The sequence below is a fragment of the Muntiacus reevesi genome, chromosome X (assembly GCF_963930625.1).
Source record: "Muntiacus reevesi chromosome X, mMunRee1.1, whole genome shotgun sequence".
Taxonomy (NCBI): domain Eukaryota; kingdom Metazoa; phylum Chordata; class Mammalia; order Artiodactyla; family Cervidae; genus Muntiacus; species Muntiacus reevesi.
This window is the reverse complement of record NC_089271.1, coordinates 149,354,238-149,374,250: the sequence shown is the minus strand read 5'-3', so window position 1 is coordinate 149,374,250 and position 20,013 is coordinate 149,354,238. Positions and strand designations below refer to the sequence as shown.

The window sequence follows — 20,013 nt, the reverse complement described above, 5'->3', positions numbered from 1 at the left end:
TGTTAATCCAATCATTTCTTAGGTTCTTTGATCATCTTACAATCACCACCTTGAGTTCTTTATTGGGTAGGTCGCTTATGTCCACTTCACTTAGCTCTTCTTATGGGCTTTTCTCATTTGCAACATGTTCCTCTGTCTCATATTGCCTAATTTCCTTTTTAATTTCTATGTATTTGGTAAGTTGATTACATTTCCTGACCTTGAAGTGGCCTTTTCTAGGAAACATCCTATGAATCCTAGCAGTGCACTCCTTCTGGTCACCAGAGCTGTATGCTGTAGGGACAATACCTACACAGGCTGTGTGGGTCCTTATGTTGTGGACAATCTGGTAGGCATGGCTGGCCCCCAGTCTGGTTGGTTTCCAGACCTTACCTTGTGCAGAGGCTGTCAGCCACTGGTGGGCAGGGCCAGGTCACAAGGCAGCTGGCTACAGAGACCCAAGGGGTCCTGGGATCTCTGGCTGAAGGCCCTTGGGGGGTTCCAGAGCTGGTGTTGGCCTGCTGCTGGGCAGGGCAAGTGCCCAGTGGGTCCTGGGACTTCTGCTTGTCCACTGGCTGGTAAGACCTACTGGTTTGTGGAGCTGGGCCCTGGGATCTCTGGCTGAAGGTTTCTGAAGGTCCCAGAGTTGACATGCCAGCCTACTGGTGGGTGAGGCTGGGGTCCAGGGGGTCCTGGGGTGGCGCTTGCTCACTGGTAGGTGATCCTGGCCCTGGGGATAGTGCTGGCTTACTGGTGGGCAGATCCAGGTTCCAGGATCTCTGGCTGCAGGGCCTAAGTGGGGGTTCCCAGGGCTAGTGCACACACACTGGTGTGCAGGGCCATGTCCTGAGCCCCCTGTAGGTTCAGGGATTCTTAAAGCAACCAGCCTGCAGTGAGTGGGGCTGATTCCCTGCTTGGCTAGTTGTTTGACTTGAGATGTCTCAGTATTGGTGCAGATAGGCTGGTGGGTAGGGCCACGTCCTGGCATTAATATGCTAAAGGGAAGATTCCTAAATTGTGCTTATGGGCTCCATTGGTAAAGAATGGCAGAATGAGCTCCCAAAAATGCCTACCACCAATGTCTATGTCCCTAGGGTGAGCTCCAGTGGCTTTCCATCTTTCCATGAGACTCTCCAAGATCAGCAGGTGGATCCGATTCGGGCTCCTTTCAAATTACTGCTTCTGCCCTCATTTCCTGAGCATGTGGATTTTATACACGCTCTTTAAGAGTAGAGTCTCTATTTCTCACAGTCTTTCAGCACTTTTGAAATTAAGCCCTGCTGGCCTTCAAAGCCAAATATTCTGGGGGCTCTTCTTCCCAATGGAGGACTCCAGGGTTGGGGAGCCTCATGTGGAGCTTGAGCCCCTAGCTGCTTGGAGAGAATCTCTGCAATTGTAATTATCATTCCACTTGTGGGCCACCAACTCCAAGGTATGGATCTTGATTATACTGTGTGTCTGCCCCTCTGTCTTGTTGTGGTTTCCTCTCTATATCTTCAGTAGTATAAGATCCTTTCTGCTAGTCTTCTGATCTTTCTCATCAATAGCTGCTCTGTAAATAGTTGTAATTTTGGTGTGTCCACGGAAGGAGGTGAGCTCAGGGTTTCCTAATTCACCATCTTGGCCATCAACCTGACCCTATTTATTTTCAAATGGGCATTGGTATATACTTTGCTGATGGTATTTTACATAGATGTATGTATATAAGTATTTCCTAGTGGAAGTATGAAACAAACCAACTGAATAATAAAGACTCATAACTATTTAAATGAACTTCATCCCCACAGGATGCATATTTAGAAGTCTAATCCTCAAAAAGGTATTAAAAACAACACTTACGGGAGAAATAAAGAGGAAATTATTCAATGACAGTGAGTCCTTTTTTCTCATTCACAACACTATCATTGATAAAACTTATGTCTTTGCACTCATACAGTTTGATGAATAAAGAGTAAGCATTCTTTAATACAAAATAAGACCACAATGAGATATCATTACACATCCACAAGAATGAATAACATTAAAAAGACAGACCATAACAAGAGTTGGCAAGTATGCAGAAACACTGGAAGTGCTAGTGGGAATATAAACAGTATAACCACTTTGGAAAAAAGTTTGATGATTCGTTATAAAATTAAACATCATTCACCATATGACCCAGCAATTCCACCCCTAGGTATTTACCAAAGAAAAATAAAAACACATGTCTGTGCAAAGACTTGTACATGGATGTTCATAATAGTTTTGTTGGTGATAGCTGAAAACTGGAAGTAACTCAAATATCCAGCAACAGGTGAATGGATAAACAAATTGTGTTATATGCATACAATACTACTCAGAAAAAAAAGGCAACTACTGATTTATACAATATGGATCAATATCAAAAAGTTTACACTGAGCAACACAAGGAAGATACAAAAGGGTATATAATGTATGATTCCATTTATAAGAAATTCTAGAAAAGATAAAACTAATTTGTGGTGACAAAAATAGAGCAGCGGTTGCCTCAGGGAAGGACCTGACTGCATAGGAACATGAGGAATCCTTTAGGGTCATGAGATGTTTTGTATCTGAAAAAAGTATATACATATGTATAAATTCACCAAACTGAGAATTAAGTATTCATACAGATAAACAGACTTTCAAATGACTGAGCTACCCAAAAATTAAATTTACCTTGTGGGAGGGTAGAGGTTAATGTACAGGTTAAGACACCATTTGGCATGTTGAGTGGATTTACACATTAAATGGGTAGTTGAAGGAGATGATCTTTAATCTCCTTCCCAATCATGAGATACTCTGACCACCATTTATAGATAATATCACTTTCCATCCTAAAATGGCCCATCCCAAGACAGGAAAGTGTTTTATACTATGATTATTTACCTTGGACATTAATGAGAAGGTTTCATGACATTTTTTTTCTAATCAAACTGCTTTTTATATAATTTCATGCACACTCTTTCAATGTGGTTTCACTGAGCATGAAACTTTCCAAAAGTTCCTATTATTATTAATAAGTGAGGCTATTTAATGGCATTGTGGGTAGCACTGAACATTTTTTACAATTTAATTGCCTTGTTTGTGCTTTAAAACTTTTCTAGTATCTCTAGGAGTACAGGCCAAAGGTCCAGAAGATGGCTAGAGAAACCAGGGTTTCACATCTTTAAGAGGTTTTGTGTTTTAAGGGACCATTAAAACCTGTAGAATTCTTTGTGTGTGTGTTTATTCTAATGATTTTTCCATTTTTTTGTGTATGAAAATACCTATTTACTAGTTTTATCATTTTAGTAGCTTTTAAAACAAAGAATGGTTTTATATAAGATAAATTGATGGCTCACACAGAAAAATTCCAGAATGTGAAGTATTACAAACATGATTTTATTATTTTTTAATTTACTTATTTTAATTGGAGGCTAATTACTTCACAATATTGCATGCCAAAACATGATTTTCAGTTCAAATAAGAAACAATGTCTTTAGGTCCTATGCCTTTTCAGATGACTATATGAGTATAAGTCATAATAGCACATTGAAAATCAGAATGCAAATAGCCCAAGTGAATGTTTAGCAACAGAGGATTCTCTCAGCTGTTTATTAAGTGCAATCCAAAATCTAAAGCAGCTGAGACAGGTGCTTATTTCATTCCTGTTATTAGTAATTAGTGATGAAATTTAATGGCGTTTGTAAGTAGCTCTCGAGCATTTGCCATATTAAATAAGGTTTAAATATAAGGGGCCATTAAAATGTAGTTTTTAAGCCTAACAGACTTGGACAAACAGGTATTTTGAATAATCAACACCTCTGGAGCATATGCCAAGTCTAAATGGCAAAATTGGTCCATTTATTGTGGGCACAGAGGTGACCTTGTAACTGCTGAATACACTGCATTTATGGAGATTGAACGGTATCCAGATGGTAGACAACTATTCTGTTTACTAAACTGTGGATACCTGATACTCCTGTCATTGTTTTGCCATGACATAACTATGTTTTTAGTCTCCTATATTCACAAAAATTGCCATTATCATAGCAATTGTCTGTTGACAGACAGCTATCAAGTGAATGAATATTTCATCATCCCACACCTTTCCTATGAATTAAAGACATTTATAAAAAAAAAAACAAAATAAAATAAAATAAAATGGTCCATTCATATATTTTTTTTAAATCTGGGAAGTTTTACTATCTTGGCATATAAAAACAGTCAGAAAAATACACTGCAGGTCAGGGTCCCCTACATCCATGGTTCTTTAAAGTAATAAAGAAGATATGAATCAAATACTATATCCCGAGAAATATCTTACCAGCTGTGCAGCCAAGACACTTGAGAACTCACTATTCATGGCATATGGGAGTGCTGTTTGTGCTCTTGAACCATATGTAGTCTGGAACCTCTTCTTTATCTCATTCAGAAAATTAAAGGCTCGCGAACGCTCAAAATCCTGAGGAGATGAATACAGAGTTAATACTAAACAAAAATGATATTAACAACAACCATAAGAACAGCTAATATTTACTGAGCAATGATTCTATGAGGAGGAACTGACCTCATTTTACAGATAAAGAAATAAAGGCTCTGAAAAGAAACTAACTTGCTAAAAGTGAAACTAGTAAATGAAAGAGCTGAGTTGAATCCAAATGTTAAATTACTGCCAACTAAGATAACAGTACCTAGGTTACCGTCTTAAGAGCAGGAATTGGGTTTTACCCCATCCATATCTTTCACAGGATCTATTAGAAAGCCCAGCACAAGAAGATGCTTGAGAAATCCATAGTAATAGTACAGTCTTTCACACACAAAGATAACACTATTGACATAAATTTTTAATTAACTTTTTTCAATAGTGGTGGTATATTTGAAAAGATCAAGGAATGTATTCTTGTCTAGTTCCAGTCAAAAAGTGTGTGTGTAACCTATACACAAAAGTACAATTATAGATTAAGAAATGTAAGACTCAACTCTGACCATCCCAAATTCAGTGCTATTTCTCACCTACTCCCAGAACTCACATCAGTCATTTCAGATATAACTGGATTTTTAAAATAATTTTAGAAGATACTGTGAAACCAGGGAATATAAGTAATTGTGATAATCACTGTGGTTGACACACATCTCCATTTCACCTAAGATGAGTAGTCTAAGCCAAAAGTTCTTAAAGTTGGGTCAATGGTCCAAATTCAAGGGGCCAATGTACTTGGATTAAAAAAAATTCTCATCATTATTTTCACCAATCTTTAACTCAAATTTCAACTGTGAATGTAGTAACAAAATAGAGTAGTATTAAACAGTACCTGGGACTCTGTCACCAAGAGAAGTCTTTTTTGTGTATATCATCAGTTACAGACATCTCTCAAAATATCATTAATACTTATCACCACATCAAAACTATGTTTATTAAACCCATGACTATATCTTGTTATTAGTGAATTCATAAAGAAGCATATATTACTAAATCAATATTTATACTATTTTGAATACTGTGAAAGTGAAAGTCACTCAGTTGTGTTCAACTCTTTGCGACCTCATGGACTGTAGCCTGCCAGGCTCCTCTGTCCATGAAATTCACCAGGCCAGAATACTGGAGTGAGTAGCTGTTCCCTTCTCCAGGGGATCTTCTCAACTCAGAAATGAAACCCAGGTCTCCTGCATTGCAGGCAGATTCTTTATCAACTAAGTCACCAGGGAAGCCCTGAATACTGAATTTGATTATAACTGTTATTACCAGGTTGGTGCAAAAGTAATTTTGATTTTGCATTGTTGAACTTTGCCATTTGATATTGAAATACATTTTTAAATACATGTGGTCATGTCACATATCATTTTAATGAGCATTTCTTGCTTTATGATTTTTGCTAATTAATTATTACTTGCTAACTATATGTATTTTAGACTATGGAAATGATATTAGGCAAAAAGCAAATCTGAGTGATTTTCTTATTTGAGTTCAATATGGGTCATAGCTGCAGAGACAACTCACAACATCAACAACGTGTTTGGCCTAGGAACTTCTAACAAATGTACAGTGCAGTGGTAGTTAAAGAAGTTTTCCAAAGAAATCAAGTCTTGACAATAAGAACCACAGTGGCTGGCCATCAGAAGTGGACAATAACTAACTGAGAGCATTATCAAAGCAGATCCTCTTACAACTACATGAGAAGTTACCCAAGAATTCAATGTTGATCATTCTATGGTCATTTGACAACTGAAGGAAATTGGTAATGTGAAAAAGTTTGATAAGTGGTTGCGTACTGTGGTTGTTGTTCAGTCACTCAGTTGTGTCCGACTATTTGCAACCCCATGGACTGCAGCACATCAGGCTTCCCTGTCCTTCACCATCTACCAGAGCTTGCTCAAAATCATGTCCATTGAGTCAGTGATGCCATACAACCATCTTGTCCTCTGTCATCCCCTTCTCCTTCTGCCTTCGATACTTTCCAGCATCAGGGTCTTTTCTAATGAGTTAGCTCTTTGCATTAGGTGGCCAAAGTATTGGAGCTTCAGCATCAGTCCTTCCAATGAATAGTCAGAGGTGATTTCCTTTAGGATTGACTGGTTTGATCTCCTTGCAGTCCAAGGGACTGTCAAGAGTCTTCTCCAACACCACAGTTCAAAAGCATCAGTTCTTCAATGCTCGACCCTCTTTATGGTCCAACTCTCACATCCATACATGACTACTGGAAAAACCATAGCTTTGACTATATGAACCTTTGTTGGCAAAGTAATGTCTCTGCTTTTTAATGTCTAGGTTGGTCACACTTTCTCTTCCAAGAAGCAAGGTCCTTTTAATTTCATGGCTGCAGTCACCATCTGCAGCAATTTTGGAGCCCAAGAAAATAAAGTCTCACTCTTTCCATTGTTTCCCCATCTATTTGCCATGATGTAATGGGAACAGATGCCATGATCTTTGTTTTTTCAATGTTGAGTTTTAAGTCAGCTTTTTCACTCTCCTCTTTCACCTTCATCAAGAGGTTCTTTAGTTCTTCTTCACTTTCTGCCATAAGGGTGGTGTCATCTGTATATCTGAGGTTATTGATATTTATCCCAGCAATCTTGATTCCAGCTTGTTCTTCATCCAGTCTGGCATTTTGCATGATGTACACTGCATGTAATTAAATAAACAGGGTGATGATATACAGCCTTGACATACTCCTTTCCCAATTTGAAACCAGTCTGTTGTTCCATGTCCTGGTCTAAGTGTTGCTCCTTGACCTGCATACAGGTTTTGCAGGAGGCAATTAAGGTGGTTTGGTAGTCCTATCTCTTTAAGAATTTTCCACAGTTGTGATTCACAGAGTCAAAGTCTTTAGAGTAGTCCATGAAGCAGAAGTTGATGTGTTTTTTTTTTTTAATTCTCTTGCTTTTTCTATGATCCAACAGATGTTGGCAATTTGATCTCTCTCTGGTTCCTCTGCCTTTTTTAACTCCAACTTGAACATCTGGAAGTTCACAGTTCATGTATTGTATAAGTCTGACTTGGAGAATTTTGAGCATTACTTTGCTACATGTGAAATGAGTGCAACTGGGCAGTAGTTTGAACATTCTTTGGCATTGCCCTTCTTTGGAACTGGAATGAAAACTGATCTTTTCCAGTCCTGTGGCCACTGCTGAGCTTTTTAAATTTGCTGGCATATTGAATGCAGCACTTTAACAGCATCATCTTTCAGGATTTGAAATAGCTAAGCTGGAATTCCATCATCTACACTATCTTTGCTCATAGTGATGTTTCCTAAGGCCCACTTGACTTTGCCCTCCAAGATGTATGGCTCTAGGTGAGTGATCACACCATCGTGGTTATCTGGGTCATGAAGATCTTTTTGTATAGTTCTTCTGTGTACTCTTGCCACCTCTTCTTAGTATCTTCTGCTTCTGTTAGGTGCCTACTGTTACTGTCCTTATTGTGCTCATCTTTGCATGAAATGGTCCCTTGGTATCTCTAATTTTCTTGAAGAAATCTCTAGCCTTTCCCATTGTATTGTTTCCTTCTATTTCTTTGCATTGTTCACTTCGAAGTCTTTATCTCTTGTTGCTACTCTTTGGAACTCTGCATTCAGATGGGTATATCTTTCCTTTTCTCCTTTGCCTTTTGCCTCTCTTCTTTTCTCAGTTATTTGTAAGGCCTCTTCAGACAACCTTTTTGCCTTCTGAGCTGACCACAAATCAAAAAAAAAAAATCATCATTTTGAAGTGTTATCTTCTCTTATTCTACACAACAACAACAAACCACTTCTTGGTTGGATTGTGATATGTGACAAAAACTGGATTTTACACAACAACCAGCTCAGTGGTTGAACTGAGATGAAGCTCCAAAGCACTTCCCAATGCCAAACTTGCACCAAGGGAAAAAAAAGGTATTAGTCACTGTTTGGTTGTCTGCTGCCCACCTGATCCACTACAGCTTTCTGAACCTTGGCAAAACCATTAACATCTGAAAAGTGTGCTCAGCAAATTAAGGAGATGCACTGAAAACTGCAATGCCTGCAGCCGGCATCAATCAACAAAAAGGGCCCAGTTCTCTGCAACTATGCCCGGCCAGTCACATAAACAATGCTTCAAAAGTTTAATGAATTAGGCTATGAAGTTTTGCCTCATCTGCCATATTCACTTACCTCTTGCAAACTGACTACCACTTCTGTAAGCATCTCAACAACTTTTTGCAGGGAAAATGCTTCCACGACCAGCAGCACACAGAAAAAGCTTTCCAAGAGCTCATCAAATACTGAAGCACGGATTTTTTTGCTACAGGAATAATCAAGCTTATTTCTCATTGGCAAAAAATGTGTTGACTGCAATGGTTCTTATTTTGATTAATAAAGATGTGTTTGAGCCTAGTTATAATGATTTAAATCTCAGGGTCCAAAACCACTATTACTTTTGCAGCAACCTAATAAAATCATGCATTTAAAAATTCTGTGAGGGATCCACGAACAGCAAAGAGGTCTGTGATACAATAAACGTTAAGAACCATGACCTATGGCAATCATGACAATTCCATGCCTCTTGTATGTGATCAATTAAAAAATAAGTAAATAACCTAGTCCTAGCCAATAAGGCATGAAAAGTCCACTTTGAAAGTGGGAGAAGAGAAAGGTGTGCCTCTGGGGAGTTTCCTCATTCCTGCAGTAAGAGACTTGGGAAGACATAGCCCCTCTTTTTGGGACACAAATAAATAAGCACATAGCTCTTTGAAACCATAAGGGAAATGTGTCCAAGAATAAGTCGATACTAGGATTGCAGAGAGGAGAGAGGACCTTGATGACATTATTAAGGTATTGAGCATTTTGAATCAAGCTACGAATACTCAAAAAACAACCTATCAATGTAAACTATGGGTTTACAAAGTTGATTATAATGTGTTGTGATTTTATTTTCCCAAAGTCCACATACATTAAAAAATTAACTAACTACTGATTAAAGGAATGAAATAACCTATTTACTATTTCAGATAAATTTTGAGAAGGTCTGATACTGAAGAATCATAATAATGAACACCAATTCTCACTGCACAATAAATTAAGTGTAGAAGTTATAATAAAAGGTTCAGTTAAAACTCTACAAAACCAAACTGATTTGTGTATACCCAGATATCAACTTTTTCTGTGATTTGCTGCTCTATATGACAAATGCAAAGCATAAAAAAACAATTTTGAGCTACAGAAAGTTATATTTGCATCAACTTTACCCACCACAGATACAGATAATTAAGAACTAACTACTAATATTACACACAGTTAAAGAGCAACATGTCCTCAAATTACTTACATCATCAGTGATACAAAGATATACAATCCTGTCTTGGCAGATGTAATGAAACAGATAACTGTAGAATAAAAGATATAAAACTTACTGTGGTTATGAGCAATATCTCTTTCACTTCTATCTTCTATCTACGTATAAGAAATTTGCCAACATGACCATATTATTTACAAATACTGTCTATTTTCCCTCTCCCCTATAGTCAAACTTGATAGAAATAAATAAGAAATTAAAACAAGGTCTCTATCTTATCTAAGTAGTGCAACATCATGCACATTATTCATAAAAATAATATCTAAGAAAGCATACTTGGACTGTTTTTGCTCTGCTGCATGGCATGCCGGATCTTAGTTCCCTGACCAGGGATTGAACCCAGGCCCTAGCAGGGAAAGCACTGAATCCTAACCACTGGACTGCTAGGGAAGTCTCAGATTCTTAAGGTTTGAACAAAAGATGACATCTGAAGGACACAAAATTAAGATAAACACCCAAATGGGCCACACAGAGCAAACATTTTTTTCTACCAGATACTCAACAATAACATATATTTGGCATCGACTAGGAGCCAGTTACTGGGCTAGGTGCTGAGGATACAAATAAGCAAAATCATCAGTCCCTGCCTTCAGAGAATGAAAGTGCAGGCAACTGTGGAACTGCATAGTAAAGACAATGATAAAGAGTCAGAGGGGAGGGGAAGAGTTAAAGGCAGTACATGGTGCTATGGGGATATGGAAGAGACACCTATATCTATATAGAGGAGTTTGGCAAAGTGTAACTGGAGGACATCCCGGAGCACATGTCTGAGCTGAACCTGAAGACTAAGTAAGAGATGGCAAGAAGAAGAGCAAGTGAAGAGAGTTCTGGAAAGAGAGACCAACAAGCTTAAGGGCTTTGAGATAAAACAGCACATAATGGGTTTGAAAGTAAAATTAATTAACATGGCTAAAATATAGAATGTACAGAACAAAAATAAATGGCTTCCACAAAGGAGGCTGTAAGTAAGCAAATACTTTCAAATCTTGTATAAGGTTTTCAAGTCTCACTATATCTAATGAATCCTAAGAACAATGATCAAGCATCAGACGGTTTTAGCAAGGGGACAGTGTGATCAGAACTGCCACGGAAAAGGATGCTTTGGCTAGAGTATGAGAGCTGACCAAAAGGAGGAGCAGACAGGAGACTACTGAAGTAGAACATTGAAGGAAACAAACTAAAGTACTATGGGCAACAAAGAAGGAGGAACAGAGAAAAGAACTTGAGGACTGGCTATTGGGGCTGAGGCAGAGGGATAACTCGATTTTGCTTCCCAGATTTCTACCCTGGTCAAGTAGATAGACAAGAGTAGCTGATGAATTGTATCATTAATGTTCACGTAGAGGTTTGATGTGAATTATAAGGAGATACTGGAACTCAAATGTCTTCCTCCACCACTCTGAAACTGTTCACATCAACTCCACCAATGATTTCCACACTCCACATCCAGTGGCTCTCTCTGATACATTTGATACTGCTGACCACTTCCTCTAGAAACTGCTCTCTCTTCACTAGATTTCTTGACACCAGGCTTGCCTGGTTTATATGGTAATCTCTTTCCCTCTCTGTTGATGCTTTCCAGCATCCTCAGCCGCCTGCTTTTCTCACAAAGACTCCCTGGAGGGTGGCACCCACTTTCATGTTTTGCTGTCAATACCTGTTTTCAGCTAATACAATTACACTGATTTCCAAAACTAAATTTGACCTATCTCCTGAGCTCAAGGCTTGAATATGCTACTGTTGGCTAGACATATCTAACTAGACGTACCATAGACAAACACAGCAGGTGCAAAAATGAAAGTCATCATTTCCCCCACAAAATTTGTTTCTGCTAAACCACACATTTTGCCTTTTCATACTGTTCATGGGGTTCTCAAGGACTTTGGAAGTTCTTTGAAAGGATGGATGCTGAAGCTGAAACTCCAATACTTTGGCCACCTGATGCAAAGAACCGACTCACTGGAAAAGACCCTGATGCTGGGAAAGATTGAAGGCAGAAGGAGAAGGGGACAATATAGGATGAGATGGTTGGATGGCATCACCGACTCGATGGACATGAGTTTGAGCAGGCCCCGGGAGCTGGTGATAAAACACGGAAGCCTGGAGTGCTGCAGTCCATGGGGTCGCAAAGAGTCGGACATGACTGAGCAACTGAACTGACTGAACTGAAACCACACTTAGAATTGATGCTTTAGAACTGTGGTACTGGAGAAGACTCTTGAGAGTTCCTTGGACAGCAAGGAGATCAAACCAGTTAATCTTAAAAGAAATCAATCCTGAATACTCATTGAAAGGACTGATGCTAAAGATGAAGCTCCAATACATAGGCCACCTGATGCGAACAGCTGACTCATTGGAAAAGACTCTGATGCGAGGAAAAATTGAAGGCAGAAGGAGAAGAGGTCGACAGAGGGTGAGATGGTTGGATGACATCACTGATTCAACGGATGTGAACTTGGGCAAACTCCAGGAGATGATGAGTGACAGGGAACTTGGCATGCTGCAGTCCACTGGGTCACAAAGAGTCGGACACAACTTGGTGACTGAACAACAACAACAAAACCACACTTGGCAGTACCTTGGTGCAAAGACCATAGGAGGTAATGACGTATAGTTGTTGCCATCAAGGAGCCTATAGTCAGGGGACAGAGACAAAAAATGAAGATTGCAATCATAACACAGTGTCAGAAGTGCTATAATGGATAAACACAGGATATGATGGACACACATAAAAAGGGGGCACCTGGCACAGTCTTGGAGTTTTCAGAGGTTTATAGAAGAGGAAACATAAGCTCAGGAAGACTAACTCAAATTTTGAAAAAGTAACAGCTATTGCAGAGGCTAGAAAGAGAAAACGAACCCAGAATTGATATGCACATAGCTAAGTATGGCTGAAGAACAAAACTGAGGGCTCAAGTAATGAGAGATGAGGCCAGAAGAGGCAGATTTTGAGAAATTTTTCAAGTTGTGTTAAGACACTTTACCTGCTGAAGGAAGGGACATTATTAGAATCACCCTTTTAGAAGGATTAAAGTGAAAATTAGAAAGTATTTCATTTGGGACCTGTAAAATGAGCAAAAATGTACCAGGGGGCCTAGGAGGGGAAGGACATTCCAAGGTGCAAAATAAAGAAAAAAAAAATATACCAAAGCTTAAAATAACATAGATAGGTCTGGGAATGACAAAGATATCTATAGAGACAAAGATAGAAAAGTCAGAAAAAGACAAAATAATGAAGGCTTAGTTTGAGTTTTAAGCAAGAAAGTATCATCTTAGGAATGTTGAATACAGATTTAAGGAGGGACAAACTAGAAGCAAAAAAAACAGTTGTGGTTTAGTCACTCAGTCATGTCCAACTCTTTGCAACCCCACGGACTGCAGCCTGCCAGGCTCCTCTGTCCATAGAATTCTCCAGGCAAGAATACTGGAGTAGGTTGCCATTCCCTTCTCCAGGGGATCTTCCTGACCCAGGGATCAAACCTGTGTCTCCTGTGCTGCAGGTGATCTGCATTGCAGGTGGATTCCTTACCGACTGAGTCACCAGGGAAGCCAAAAAACCAGTTAGGAGGAGGTCATTAGGAATGAGAAACAATGAATGCCTGAACAAACACTATGATGAATGTGGAGAGTGGAGACTGAAATACCTCTTGTAGCAGAATGGCAAAGATTTGGTGAAGAAGTCAAATGTGATTCTGAAGTTTTAAGGTCAGCCAGCTGAATGGACTGGTGATGCTATTAATGAAAGAAAGAAATAGCAAGAAGGTCAGATTTCAGGAAGAAATGATTTTCATACAGTAAAATGGAACTTTTTCTTTTGGTATACAGTAATAACACTGGAAAAGACCCTGATGCTGGGAAAGATTGAAGGTGAGAGGAGAAGGGGATGACAGAGGATGAAATGGTTGGATGGCATCACCAACTTGATGGACAAGAGTTTGAGTAAGCTCTGGGTGTTGGTGATGGACAGGGAAGCCTGGCGTGCTACAGTTCATGGGGTCACAAAGAGTCGGAAATGACTGAGTGAACTGAACTGACTAAAATAAAAGATATCTTTGATTGGGATGACAGAACATGATTATAGGAAAGAAACCAAGGTAGAAGCTTAAAAAGAAAGAAACAACTCAGTGATGGATACTTACTCCAAATGAGACCAGGTAGGACTGGGTAAGGGTGCAGGTAGAAAGACATAGCAGATGAGTAACATTGCTTTCTTGCAGTATAACCACATTTTCACTGGATTACATAGTCTATCTTCCCTTAGAGTTAGATATGGCTATGTGATAAGTTCTGCCTGATAAAATGTGAGTAGAAGGTACATACCCTGCTTCCCAGTCTTGCCTCTAAAAAGATGACACATGCTTTCCTTGAGCATTTTCCTGGGAACTGACTAGAAACACGATTGTTAAGCCCAGCCAATTTTTTAAGAAACCCTAAAGCCATACTCACAAGCAACTGGGGTCATTTAACCCCCAGGAAACTTCTCAGACCCTAAACTACACCAGCAAGTAGTAGACTACAGAACCTTTACAGTTCCCAAAGATGACAAACTCACTAATACCCATTTTGGACGTGGCCACAGAGGATAATGTACCAGGAAGAGTCTCCGAGAGAACAAAGGGAGAAAAGATGAAGAAATTCTTCCAGCAAAGCAGAACCACTCCTGGGTCAGAACAGGAGTTTCTGAAATTGCTGTGGGGTAGTTATTTGAATCCTGCTGGGAAACAGTGACATCTACATGTCAATAGGCCACAGGAGTCACTCCTGGGTATGATGGAGAGGACTGTATCATCCAGATTGTCTGGACCTGGAGTTGGACAAAGTGATCAGATAAATTTTGGGGGCCACTTCCTGCAGAGAGGAAGTGTGTTCTTTGGGAAGAAGAGTACATCCAAATATTTTGGAGGCCCAGAACAGTAGACTGGAAGATTGTGAGCTGTCTCCTGATACCCTATAACTTCTTCCAGAGTAATGGAGTTTTAGCTGAGCACATGGCTACATAGCTAGAAATGACAAATTCTAGTCTCCATTTCCAGCTAGGTCAGCTACATAATGATGTAGTGAACAATACTATCAGCCACTTCTGGACTGTACCTTAAAAAATACCAGAACTGAAGAAGCTGCCTTGGCCAGAATTGGAAGGCACTAATTAAAACTGGCAGAGCCACTCCAACAGTCCCAAAGTCCTCATATCTGGGTTATCTCATAAATTAACACTGTCTTTTAGGATCTCTCTGTTGCAGTAGCTTACACTAAATCCTAAATGATACAAGGAGTTAGTTCTGGAAACCAGCAAGGACCTCCTCCTGAGATAGGGTCTAAAGAAATTAGGATGAGTTAGGTAGCAAAAGATTTTTTAAGTATTAAGGAGGAAGGCTGAGGCAATATTTATGATTACTAAGATTTTCCACCTATGCCCCCTTCAATTCATTCTCCAACCAGCCACAACAGTAATCTTTCTAAAGCAAAATCTTACCATGTCACACCCCAGCTGGAAATGTTCAATGCCTTCCCATTGCCCATTGTGTAATGTACAACCCCTTAACATGGCCTATGAGGCCCTATAGGACTTCTCTTCTGTCAATCTCTCTAGCTTTATTTTCATGACGTTGGGCACCAGTCACAAAGAATCACCCAAAGTTCACTAAATATGCACTATGAGCTCATGTCTCCATACTTTTCTACCAGCTGTTCCTTCTACCTGGAATACCACCCCCCTACCCACTACCTTCTACTCTCTACTATAATTATCTATGAATTTGACCATCTCCTTCATTAAACTATAACCTCCTTTAAACAACAAGAACAAATACTGAGTAATTTCTTATATCTCCAGCACCACCAAAGTGTCTGGTGACAGTCAAGTGCTCAGTAAATATTTACAGAAAGAATGAACAAATAATTATTATTTATCATATCAAGTTTTACATACCCTAGAGCTCTATAGCAGAGTCACTTTTACATCTAACATTTCCATATTGTTCTTTAAAATACGAATATCACTTAGGTGACAGAATAAAATAATTTTTAGCTAAATTTAAAATTAATAGAACCAGACATTTTCTAAGCTGGTAAAGATTATTGTTCTGTCAGCTTATTCAAATTATCTACTGAGAAGCTTGCTTTTCTAGTTTTCTACTGTTCTAAGTATAATAATATAATTCACATCTTTTACCCACTACCCACACAGAGCAGAACTCACTTGCCATGTGAGTACGTTAGTTTGTTATTTTCAGAAGGTATCTTGGCCAGAATCTGCTCTGTCACCTCCAGGAAGTTGCCTCCACACCAAGCATGTTTGGCAAGGATAGTGGTTCCCCTGGCAACGACAGCAAAAAGAATGGCCATGGTTTCAACCTATCAAAAAAAAAAAAAAAGACACATAAGACTTAGAATATTTCTTTGATATAATCTTTCAAAAGTAACTTACTATCATTTACCAACATCCATCTGGAGACAATATTGAACAGACTTAACAAGGTCACAGTCTTGTACAAGCCTAAAACACACTGATGTGCATTCAAATATAGAGACAAATCAAATGGATACACATATATACTTTTATGTATATGTGTGTATACACAATGCAATGCACATGATACATACATATACACACAATTACATTGATAGATAGGCTGCATTTGCAAATTATACAGCACAGATATCACCCCCTGAAAAGCAATGACTATAGATGGCAAAGGGACAGAAAGATATCTTCATCCTTTAATGAAGTGATCTCATCTTGAAAATTTTATCCTAGGGAAATAGTTCAATAAAAGTTAGAATCTAGATTCACAAATACATGTATTATCAACAATAATATCCCATATTATTAAGTACTTACTATATACCAGGCACAATTTTAAGCACTTTACATTTATTAACTCATTTAATCCTTACATCAATTAATTTATTAACTCATTTAATCCTTACATCAATTAAATTAATACCCTATTATGACACTTACAGTAAAATGAGGAAACTTAAGGATAGATGACTTAGATAATTTATCCAGAATTACAGAACTAAAATTACAGTGGCAAAAGTTGTGATTTAAACTGAGGAAACATGATTCTAGAACCCACAATTTTATCTCTATACTGTATACTGCCTCTACTATGAAGGCATTAACCATCACAGAAACAAAGTGAAAATAACCCAAATCTTCCACAAGAGAGGTTCTATAAATTATTGTAAGATCTTTTATAAACAAAATATTTCAAAAAAAATACAGCATGAGTTTAACACTATAGTAATACCTCGGAGATAATGCAGATTCAGTTCTAGACTACCACAATAAAGCAAATATAACAATAAAACAAGTAATATGAACGTTCTGCTTTCCCAATGTATACAGAAGATATGTTTATAATATGCTATAGTCTCCTACGTGTGCAATAGCATTATATCTAAAAAAATAATATACATGTCTTAAATAAAAATACTTAATTGTTAAAAAATGCTAACCATCATGTGAGCCTTCAGCAAGTCATAGTAGTAACATCAGAGATGACTGATCACAGATCACCATAACAAATAAAATGAAAAAGTTTGAAATATTGTAAGAATTATTAAAATGTTACACAGAGACATGAAATGTGTAAAATATCATTGGAAAAGTGATGCTGACAGACCTGTTCAATGCAGAGTTGCTACAAACCTTTGATTTGTTTCAAAAAAAAAGGCAATATCCATGAAGCACAATATAGCATACTTCAATAAAAAGAGGTCTGCCCATATTTTCCTCACGTTTATGAATTTATACTATCTTTCCCCATAGAACAGTCAGGTTTCCCTCCAACTAATAAAAAAATTTTTTTTTTAATTTAAAAAAAATTTTTTAAAAAAAGAACAGTCAGGTTTCTCTTATTTAATGCCATAAACTTAAAAAAGGGATGAACAAATGTCTTCCTATTCTTCAACTAACTCTTCAACCTAATGCTATTTGTTAACATGTTCCATTTCATCCAATAAGCCAGAGTCATCCTGGGTGGCAGAGTGAGAATCCCTTATCAAAACTTCAAATCCCTGGTATAATCTCCTGAAATTCTGATTCAAGTAAGCCTGAGGTAGGGCACTGAACTATACATTTAAGCCAACCCAGTCTAGATGCAGGTGATTCACAGGACCACATTTTGTGAAACAGAGCAATTATATTGAGGTGAGGGAATCCACTGATTCCCTCTTGGAATGTCCTTGGTAAGAAGGACACTATACAGAAGTGCTCATCTGTCTCTTGAGTTGAACTCCTCTTGAGGTCTCTTCATTTCACTCTCTATATGAAAGTGTTTCGAGGGTTGTGTTCTCAGACATTTTCTTCCTGGGTTTCTCCAAACACATATGTAGTAGCATGTCTTAATTTCCAAATGACTCGCTCATACATTATATCCCTTGATTCTAAAAGCCTCAACTGGTGGAGGAATAGGACGGGGAAACCACTTTCTCCCCCACAAATTCATCAAAAGATCATTTGAATGCTGAGCAACTTCCACAAAACAACTTCTGAACGCTGGCAGAGGACAACAAGCACCCAGTAAGGCAGTCCATTCTCTATGAAAGGAGGTAGGACAAAATATAATAGACAAAAAGAGAGACAAGAGTCAGGGATGGACACCCATCCCAGGGAGGGAGTCGTGAAGGAGGAGAAGTTTCCAAACACCAGGAAACCCTCTCACTGGCGGGTCTGTGGGGAGTTTGGAATCTCAGAGGGCAACATAACCAGGAGAAAGAAAAAGAAAACCCACAGAATGTAAGTCTAACTGCAACTGCCAGTGGAAGAAGTAGCCCAGATGCTCGCGTCTGCCAGCAGCGAGGAGGTGCTGAACAGGGAGGTGCGGGCTGCATTGCTAGGGTAAGGACAGGGCCTGAATGCCCTGAGGGCAATCTGAGGGAGCTAAGGTGAGATAGCAACCCAAACCATGGGATAGCCAGAGAGAGGAAAAAAGAGAGAGAGAGAACTTCCCCACAAAAAGCTCCAACCTAATGCACAGCCTGGCCAGCCCACAGAACAAAGGACTGAATGATCACCAAAAGAGAGCTGGCTGGCTGCGGACCGGCCCCTCACCCTCCGGAGGCAGAGAGGCAGGAGTGCAACAGCCATAGCCTGAAGGCGAAGGGCCATCTCAGTCCCAGAAACGGCATCCTCCACCAAACTGTGAGCAGGCTCCCAGTTGCTAACCACATCTTCCTGGGATCCTGGACAGTTGACATCTGCCAGGAGGGTCACAGCCTAACATCAGCCCCCCAGAGGAGACACACGGCACATCTGAGATGGTGCTCTCACAGTGCACCCGGGAAACCAAGGCACCAGGACCAGGGAGGAGATTAAGATGAATGGCCCACATGGGACAGTGCACTCACTAAGAACCTGGTCACCTGAGCTGCTTGGACCTGGGAAGGGCACAAAACGCAGGGCCTGCTTTGGACAGTTCCCCTGCAGAGCAACCTGGAGCCTGAGCAGTGTAGACTGGGAAAGCACAGGCCATCGCGAGCTGGGGCAAACCCAGTGTGGTACATACACTGCGAGCACTCCCCACACAAACCAGTGATATCTGTTTGCCATGTTCCTCCCTCCCCACAACACAACTGAACAAGTGAGCCTAAATAACTGACCACCTTCACCTCCTTCTGTCAGGGCAGAAATTAGACACTGAAGAGACTTACAGACAAACAGAAGATGCCAAAATAAAGAAAGAACAGGGAGCCACTCAAAAAGTTACAGGTGTGACAGATTAAAACCGTGTAGTTAGCACTGACTAAGCACTGGAAGGGGCCTATAGACCTTGAGAAGAAATATAAGCTGAGACAAGGAACTATCTGAAACTGAATTGACCCCACACTGCCCTCAGCAGCTCCAGACAAATTCCTAGATATATTTTACTATTAACATGTTTTAACTTTTTAAAAATTTTTATTTTTAAATTCTTTATTACTCCCTTAATTTTCATTTTTATAATCTACCATTACCTTGCAAAAAAATACTCTATTTTTAAAGCAAATTCCACATATATATTTTTTATAATTTTTGTGCTTTTGTTTAGTATTTTTAATATTGTTTTTTGAGAGTCTAACCTCTACTCTAGATTTTTAATCCTTGCTTTTTGGTATTTGTTATCAATTTTGTACCTTTAACAATCTAATCTTCCATACCCGTTTTTACTTAGGGGTGTGATTACTGGCTTGATTCCTCTCTTCCCTTTAGACTCTCCTTTTTCTCCCACAGGTCACCTCTATCTCTTCCCTCCCCC

At 39.1% G+C, this 20,013-nt stretch overlaps 1 protein-coding gene across 3 annotated transcripts in view; it reads right to left on the bottom strand.

The window, feature by feature from the left end:
- Nucleotides 1-20,013, bottom strand: part of VAMP7 (vesicle associated membrane protein 7) — a 76,389-nt gene that overhangs the window by 43,432 nt on the left and 12,944 nt on the right. For all 3 annotated transcript variants that reach the window (XM_065915685.1, XM_065915686.1, XM_065915684.1), the window contains exons 2-4: nt 15,969-16,123; nt 9,743-9,800; nt 4,287-4,424 (exon numbers count right to left, since the gene is read on the bottom strand). In XM_065915685.1, coding sequence (XP_065771757.1) covers nt 4,287-4,424; nt 9,743-9,800; nt 15,969-16,114 — 342 coding nt within the window. In that variant the 5' untranslated portion in view covers nt 16,115-16,123. The remainder of the gene's footprint in view (nt 1-4,286; nt 4,425-9,742; nt 9,801-15,968; nt 16,124-20,013) is intronic.